Source organism: Sinocyclocheilus rhinocerous, unplaced genomic scaffold, assembly GCF_001515625.1.
Source record: "Sinocyclocheilus rhinocerous isolate Xijiao unplaced genomic scaffold, SAMN03320098_v1.1 scaffold1222, whole genome shotgun sequence".
Classification (NCBI taxonomy): Eukaryota; Metazoa; Chordata; class Actinopteri; order Cypriniformes; family Cyprinidae; genus Sinocyclocheilus; species Sinocyclocheilus rhinocerous.
Genome location: NW_015640234.1, coordinates 753,339 through 762,908, shown reverse-complemented (window position 1 = coordinate 762,908; position 9,570 = coordinate 753,339). Strand labels below are relative to the sequence as shown.

General features: G+C 35.1%; 1 protein-coding gene across 3 annotated transcripts in view; it reads right to left on the bottom strand.

The window, feature by feature from the left end:
- The window catches only part of LOC107752588 (disco-interacting protein 2 homolog A-like), a 142,001-nt gene that overhangs the window by 49,281 nt on the left and 83,150 nt on the right, over positions 1-9,570 (bottom strand). For all 3 annotated transcript variants that reach the window (XM_016568600.1, XM_016568601.1, XM_016568602.1), the window contains exon 2: positions 6,084-6,155. In XM_016568600.1, coding sequence (XP_016424086.1) covers positions 6,084-6,155 — 72 coding nt within the window. The remainder of the gene's footprint in view (positions 1-6,083; positions 6,156-9,570) is intronic.

Genomic DNA, 9,570 nt, shown 5'->3' with positions numbered 1-9,570 from the left:
CTTGGTATCAGTGATGCTTGCCTTCAGTCATAAAAAAGATGCTATTAAACAAATATAAAAAATATACTGTTTTTATGTTGTTTCTACATTAATTTGAAGATTGAATATACAATTTTTGTAATATAAAAGTACATTTAAAAACTTTAATGTTAGGTGGGATTAATCAAAGAATCAAGAAAAAATGTGATTAATTAGTTAATTTTTTCAATCGATTGACAGCACTAAAATACATAAGTGTTAACTTGAATAAAATAGATTATAGAGATTTCAGATATTTCAGAACACTCCAAAGAGAAAGGAAAAATTGAAATCGCATCATATGACCCCTTTAAGGCAATATTTCTCATTTTCATTTAGTTTAACTTGGTGTATCAAAATAACACAACAAAATTACTTAAACTTTAACTAGAATTAAAATGAAAATGGAATATAAAAAAAATTAAATCAAATTAAAAAATAATTACCTCTGCATACAATTGCTAATTACATTTTGTCATTATTTTAATGACAAAATGTTTAGTGGACAAAGTTTCAGTTTTGTTTAATTTACACACCTGAATATGGCACATGTATGTAATAATCCCAGCCTATTGAGGATGGAATCAAATTGAGAATAAGTGATGATAAATTATGTGTCACCCCTGCATTTAGTTTCTGTGAATTTGGAGAAATCTCCACCTTGTACAAGGTTAAGACTGGTGAGTCATGCAGCGCTGCGGTTACATAAGACCCATCACAGCTGTAGCTGCCGCAGCAAAAATGAGAAATCAAAGAGGCTTATGCTCTGATCTCAGGTCTAGTGACCCCTCCATCTATCACACCAGGAAGAGACCAATGAATGCTAAAAATAGCTCAGGATTCATTTATAACAAACACAGGGACAGATGAAGGACATTTTAAGAAAAAGCATAGTCATGCCTCGGACCTAAATAAAACCAAACAATCTATTCTTCGTGAAACTTTGTGACATGGGGGAACATCTATCACAGGTTAAGACAAGTAGTGACCTATTATCCTTTTTTCCTGGAAAGCAAAAGCAGGCGATACAGGATTGTTTACCTCCTCCCAAACCGTTTGCCTAGCAACCACTTCATATTGACCTCTGACCCCCAGAATCATTGAAAGGAACTTCAGCTGACTGTGTTGACATGGTGAAGCATTCATTAGGGATTTTCTCAATGAGGGCTAATATCCCTAAACAACCGAACTGAGCTCAGGAGAGGTCACATATTTAACCAAAAATCACAAAGACGTACAAACACAGGCGATGCCAACTGTAGGACTAGTTTAGGATTAGTAGATTATTCTGCACTACGTTATGTGTTAATCCTGGTTTGGTGAATAGTGACTTAATGATTTTTTAAAAATGATAATGATTTTTAAAATAATTTAAGGGATGTTCTAGTAAGTTCCGTGTATGCTGTTGATTATCACAGACTTTTTTTCATAAAAATAGTGTTTACAGTAATACACTTACAATTGAAGTCTATAGGGCAAGACATTGCACTAAAGTAAATGTTAAAGTACATAGTGTTTCAAAAGTAAACCAAATTTCTAAAGTTTGGAGTCAGTAAGAATTTTTTTATCACTTTTTCTGACAAGGATGCATTCAACTGAACAACAGTGACAGTAAAGACTTTTAAATTATTACAAAAGATTTCCATTTCAATCTAAATGAATGAATGAATGAATGGATGAATGAAAAAATGAATTAATAAATTCTGTTCTTTCTATTTATTAAAAAAATTCTGGGGAGAAATGTATCATGGATCCCAACCATGATAAATAAATACTAAGCAGCATAGCTATTTTCAACATTAATAACAATAAGAAATGTTTCTTAAGTATCATATCATTAGGATTTCTGAAGAATCATGTGACATTGAAGTCTGGAGTAATGATGCTGAAAATTCAGCTTTGCATCACAGGAATAAATTATATTTTAAAATATATTCAAATAGAATTGTAATAATATTTCATAATATTACTGTTTTTATTGCATTTTTTATCATATAAATGCAGCCTTGGTGAGCATAAGAGACTTATTTCAAAACCTATAAAAAAATATTACCTACCCCAAACAGTGTACAGACACATGACTTTAGCATGAGTTCAACTACAGTATTTAGAACAGCAGTTCCACCACTAAAATCACAATTCAGACAGCTTTACAGCTCAAACACCACGCATTTGTGAATGGAAGATTTAATATAAGTGCTTTAAAAAAATCAAGCTCATTTCTGCTTTTAAACCCTCTGGATTGCCTTTTCCCCATAGACTTCCATTGCAGATTACTGCAAACATGATAGTTATTTCTTTTAGTATGTCTTATAAAAATGTCTCTCATTTCATTCTTTATTAAGCCCATCATAACTGCTTTAGGTCTTTCCAATAACTGCACAGTAACAGCATTATAATGCTAAGAGTCCTGCTGTTTCTTTCAGTTTGGGGGCCTGTGAGGACTGAACAGGACATGTTCACTTTATTTGGCTCTCGTTCTGGGAAACACTCCACCTCAAAACCTCCAATCCTGCTTAACTCAACAAAAGCTTATGAATGGCAAAAGTTGTTTAAGGACGATAAGGCACAGTCCGCAACATCAGAAGAAATGAGGGACTCCGGTTCATAAGAGCTAAAATGCACGGCCTGTCCAGAACCACTGATACAATGTCCTGATAGCGTACGGCTTCACAAAAGCTCAACTATGTGCAACGATAACAGGGCCATAAATGCTACAAGTAGCTCTGTCCAGTTGCTACGCAAAAAAATGTCCCTCCACAGTTGGCTGATAACTATGCTTTCCTAGTTACATTCCTGCTTTCAAACGATTGTTACTAGTCAGATCTGGACACAATGTTTCAGAAGATGCCACAATGTAACAATTAGAAGCTTTTTAGGAGATCTGCCAGCCTTAATGAGGTCTCATTTGGAGTCTTGATTGTAATCAGCTTTAATTGGTTACGTAAAAAAGGTCGATTTGAGATTTGGGCAAATGAAGAACTGAACTGAGCAACAGAAACGGGCTTTGTTAATAACTGATGTTGCTTACATAAGAAATAGCTTAGCTTCTTAAGATTTGTTCATCCCTAGTGCATGAGTACAATACTTGTAATAGAACTTTCCAGCACAAATGGTGTGCCGTTTTCTTCTTTGGTCTGAGGTAATCACCCTGAAGTTCAGCTAATTGCATTTAATATAAATTTAAACTATAATACATTTTCATTTAATTGCAATTAATATGCAATTAAGTGTCCAGAAATATAGCATTCATTTCACACAGTAAGTATATTCTTTTAAAGTATATTATTTCTGTAGTAAGTATACTGTTTTTAAAAGTATGCTAAAGTGTAATTCTTTTTCAAATGATAGAGTCGCATGTCTGTTTCAGGACACAAAGAGTTCTTAGGTTTTCTCAGGGGATCATGGGACAAAGTATGGTGGTCTGTCAGCCAGCATAGAAAAGGACAAAGACAAACCCTACAGTGGAGAGCCATCTCTGCTGCAAGGCTAATTTAAAATGAAGTCCTAATTTCCTGTATCAAAGCCAAACCAAAAATATTGAGAGGGGCCCAGACAGACGTTCCCTTTTCCACAAGCCACCGCAGCTATCATAACATATTTATGCAGGGCCATTCCAAAATTAAACATACACAAGGAATATAGATTGAGCTTGTCATATAGCATCCAGAGAGGGAGAGAGAGCCCTGAGGGGGTTGTTAGGACACACATGGGCAGTCTAAATATTGACCATCACGTGTGAACAAAATCACCAAGAGAGATGCCATTGATCTGGGATGGGGGAGATAAAGTAACCTGTAACCTCTTCTTATGTTGCAGTTCTCTGGCTTTTCCCACCAGTGCTATTACTGTCAACTACTGTAAAACTATATTAAAAGTTTTTTGGCAACTGAACTAAAGCTGGAATATACATATGGCCTACAGTAAATATTAATAAAAAAAAACTTAAATGTAGCCAAAGATGAGAAATATTGAAGTACTAAAATTACTGGAATGAAAACTGAAAAAAGCTCAAATATAAATATTAATAAAATCACATGTGTCAGGACACAGAATCAACAACAGCACTGATGAAAAGACTTGCATGCAAACTTTAATGAGATTTTACACCAATGATGGAAAGCAAGTTTTTCTTCAAATAACAATACAATTCCAGTCTATTCCTCTCACAAAGCTATTGCATAACTACAGAATACTAGGAAAAATCATAAACTTTTTTGATACTTTTATGATGTTTTTTTTTTTCTCATCAACTCCAGTTCCAATTCACTTTCATTTTATGGAAACAAGCAGCGTGAACATTCTACTAAATATCCTTTATCCTTTTTTTTTTAGTTTGGAGAATATGAGTAAATAATGACAATTTTAATTTTTTTGGTGAACTACAGTATCCCATTTTCATTCTGATGTTTCCAATAAAACATCGGAGGAAAAAAAAACACTGAAAAGGGAAGTTCAGCTAATTGCATTTAATATAAATTTAAACTATAATACATTTTCATTTAATTGCAATTAATATGCAATTAAGTGTCCAGAAATATAGCATTCATTTCACACAGTAAGTATATTCTTTTAAAGTATATTATTTCTGTAGTAAGTATACTGTTTTTAAAAGTATGCTAAAGTGTAATTCTTTTTCAAATGATAGAGTCGCATGTCTGTTTCAGGACACAAAGAGTTCTTAGGTTTTCTCAGGGGATCATGGGACAAAGTATGGTGGTCTGTCAGCCAGCTTAGAAAACGACAAAGACAAACCCCACAGTGGAGAGCCATCTCTGCTGCAAGGCTAATTTAAAATGAAGTCCTAATTTCCTGTATCAAAGCCAAACCAAAAATATTGAGAGGGGCCCAGACAGACGTTCCCTTTTCCACAAGCCACCGCAGCTATCATAACATATTTATGCAGGGCCATTCCAAAATTAAACATACACAAGGAATATAGATTGAGCTTGTCATATAGCATCCAGTGAGGGAGAGAGAGCCCTGAGGGGGTTGTTAGGACACACATGGGCAGTCTAAATATTGACCATCACGTGTGAACAAAATCACCAAGAGAGATGCCATTGATCTGGGATGGGGGAGATAAAGTAACCTGTAACCTCTTCTTATGTTGCAGTTCTCTGGCTTTTCCCACCAGTGCTATTACTGTCAACTACTGTAAAACTAATAAAAATATTTTTTGGCAACTGAACTAAAGCTGGAATATACATATAGCCTACAGTAAATATTAATAAAAAAAACTTAAATGTAACCAAAGATGAGAAATATTGAAGTACTAAAATTACTGGAATGAAAACTGAAAAAACGCGCGCAGCTGCAAGTGACGTAACTGTGACGTCTACTCTAAATTGGTCTATAGTATAACTACAGAATACTTGGAAAAATCATAAAATGTTTTGATACTTTTATGATGTTTTTTTTTCCCTCATCAACTCCAGTCCCAATTCACTTTCATTTTATGGAAACAAGCAGCGTGAACATTCTACTAAATATCCTTTATCCTTTTTTTTTTAGTTTGGAGAATATGAGTAAATAATGACAATTTTAATTTTTTTGGTGAACTACAGTATCCCATTTTCATTCTGATGTTTCCAATAAAACATCGGAGGAAAAAAAAACACTGAAAAGGGAAGAATTTCTTACATTTTAGATGTGAAAAGAGCAAGGAACCATAAATAACTGTCACATCTATTTTCTGAATATGAAGAGAGATATCATGTCTGGATATATGGGCTGTTGCTAGCCACCCTAAACCAAACAACAAAGACACACACACCACATAATTGAGAGTTTGGGGCAGTTTGAGCCCTGCATTTAGATTGTAGTTTTATAGCGTGGATAACTCCTATTCCACAGAGAGACACACATTGTTTCCACTAGCTCAGAGTATCCTTGACAGTACTGAAACCATGCATGTATTTCCGATCAGTCCAGACCGCAGTAAAATGCAGACCTCTCACGAAGATTGAAGAGGTGATGAGTGAAGATTTTCTAACCTAGACATGCACCGTGTGCTAAAATAGTTCATTAGACAGATTTACAGTCAATAAGAGTGAGTTGTTTACCTTGTATCTGGGGTATGTAGGGCGCTAATAATTTCCCTCTTTTCTTTTCATAGCCTTTCTGTGTGATGTCACCTACAGAGAGAGAGAGAGAGAGAGAGAGAGAGAGAAACAAAGGGATTGTGATGAATCATGTATTCTGTGTTTGAAAAGCAGGCATCACATTGCTCAGCATCAGCCCATCAGCCTGGCACAGCAGGGCACAGAGAAAGTTCACCAGCCCGCTGGTGCGCTGAGCTCTGCACGTCCCGTAAACATCCAACTACTGTTTAGTAACAGCAATGCACTGCAAACTGGCTGCACACACATGCATTCCCAGTATAAAAAAACACAAATATCACAGAGGCTTCCAATGTTCACTCATACCTGAGCTTATAACTGTCCTTTTACTAAAAAATAACTTCACTTATCAAAAACAACCCTGATGAAAAGTCAATACTACTACCTTAAGGAGCTTTTTATCCACTCTTACTCTTAAAAGTTACTTTTGTTGACGTAGCTAAATATAGTCAAGTTGATTCAACGATATGAAATCATATTTCATAATATGTGACAAAACACTGGTTATCTGATAATACATTTTTAGGTAACACAAGTTACACATTTTTAAGGACCAATTCTTACTATTAACTAGTTGCATATTAACGTGCATTTTACTAGTATATTTTGCTTGTTTATTAAAGCACATATTAATGCCTTATTCATGCATGACCATATTTTAGATCCTTTAATCCTACCCCATACCTAAACTTAACAACTACCTTACTAACTATTAATAAGCAGCAAATTAGGAGTTAATTGTGGCAAAACTAGTTATTAGTTAGATAATAGTGAGAATTTGTTAAGCATCACAACTGCTTTCAACATAATAATAAGAAATGTTTCTTAAGCAGCAAATCAGCATATTAGAATGATTTCTGAAGGATCATGTGACACTGAAGACTGGAGTAATGATGCTAAAAATTCAGCTTTTCCATCACAGGAATAAATTGCATTTTAAAAAAAGAATATTTTAAAATTATTTTAAATTGTAACATTGTAACCATATTACTGTTTTTATTAAATTTTTTATCAAATAAATGTAGTCTTGGTGAGCATAAGAAACATTAGAAGAAGCATAAGAGCATAAGAAGCATAAGAGAAAACAAACAAACAAACCTATACTTTTGAACAACAGAAGAGAATTTGGAAGCATGTACTAGTCTAAAACAAATCTTCAAACCTAAACACATTACTTTTAATGTACTGCAAGTCAGTTCTAGCAGATGTTTAATAAATCAGCTAAGAATTATTGCATTTTTACTCCAAACTTCATAGATAGTTATTAAAATATAAATTTACTGACACACTTGGAGCGACTTTCCTCCTGATTATTCCACCAGCAGATATTGCTGATGGCAGTCTGGGCTCTGATACACACAGGCCTAATTAGAGGCTGTCTGGGTCACATGCATTTTTATAAACTAATGGAGATCTTTCCCATCAGTAATGCCACCACAATGACACGGGCAGACCTCAGCCTGCCACACGTCAGTTACTCTTCAGTCACATGAAGAAGAAATAAACACTAAAAATCAAGCATATGAGAGATGAAAACATACGAAAGTCAAATATAAAGTTGAAAACAGTAAAATGGTCCCATTTGTGACTGTCACGGTCAGTTGAGTGGTAGATGGATGGATAAATGGATGGAGTCTTTGCAATGGGGTCTGGAGTATATGAGATGTCTGACAGTTATTATAGCAAGTGCACAGCTGGGATTATTGACATGAAACCCACGATCAGACATTATAATGATAAAACAGGCCAAATAAGCATGAAATCAATGAACAACCCCAAGTGAACCAACCTATTTGGTCACGTTGAGTGGTTTGTAGGAGCATGACAGTGCTGTGACTGCATCAAAATTATGGATGGCCAAAAAGATCTGAGGATTGAAAATGAACTTGAATGCTGCTAAAATGTGTCACATTGGTCCTGTTTGGGAATGTTGAAACCTTGTGTCGGGATGTTTATTCCCTTGTTATTCTGCAGCACCCTGCTTCACTCCAAGATCCCAGCCTGTAAAGAAGCTTTTTCTCCTCCAACAAAAGCCATATTGATTCAGTGTGGAGGCCACGGCCCTGCTGACTGACACCACTAAAGAAAAGTGAGGCTCCCAAACATTCTCTGACACATTCCCCTCCCCGCGCCTTTCCCAGCCGTACAGAGAGGATGATAAAAACCTCCACATATCACGAGGAGGGGGGCGCTGGGAAAACATACCACTCAAACAGCTGGGTCGCCAATCAACACGCCTAACCTGAGGTTCACAACAGCCACTAAACCCCATCATTTTCCCTCAAAGATATGCCAAAGTTGACGCCGAAAGCTAGAAACAAGGCTTGTCTTCGAGAAAGATAGATGAGTTCACAGACAAGCGGAATGACTGAGGTTTTCAGCGGGCGGCAGCAGAGGTGTGATCAGCAGACACTGTCGCAAGTGTGTACAGATGCCCCTGAGTCACCATCAAGAGCTGAGAGGTCTACTGTCTCCAGAGTGAGATGTGGATCATGCAAACAATGCGCTACTGTAGCAGAGCTCAGGCAGCTGACCTGAGGCATGCATTGTCTGCTCAAACACAGAACATGGTGCAACACACAATGGACGGCTATTCTCCTGCCTACAAAACCTCTCTGAACTACCTCCTTCTGTTACAGGAGACCTCAGCTCATCCAGGCCACAGTGCTGGGCCACAGATTAGTGAAGGCGTATATGTACAGAGTATATGTACAGAATGCAGTGCTGAGAAACAGCACATCTCACAATGTTATGTAGTTTATAGGAATGCACTAACATTAACATTATGGCCGGTACTGATAAGCTATTTTATTTTTTTTTTTGGAAGATGTAAAAATTATATGCTATTTTGTCTAAATAAATAAAAACACTAAAGGCTAAAATCAGTTGGTCAATACCAATGAACCGATAATTTTTTTTTCATTTTAAGGCCAATAACCGATAAATGGCTTATAATAAAATTCAATGCTATTTTGTCTCAAGAAGTGAAAAAAAAAAACTAAAATAAATCGAGCGATACTGATAAACCGATATATATATATATTTTTTTTTTTAATTTTTTTTTTTTATTCATGTTAAGGCAGATAACTGATAAATGGCTAATATAAAAATTCTATGCTATTTTTGTCTAAATAAGTGAAAAATAAAACACAAAAAAACAAAAATCAATCAGTCGATACTGATAAGCCGATATACATATTTTTCCCATGTTAAGGTCAATAACCGATAAATGACTAATATTTAAATTTGCCACTATTCTATCTAAAAAAAAAAAAAAAAAATCAATTATAGCTAAATAAAAAATGACAAAAGCACATAATGAAATTACTAAAATTAAAATAAAAACCTGACATCTTAAAATAGAATATATTCCCAAATATTAATAAATGCTATAATAGTATATAAATACTAAAATAACTCTTAGATTTGG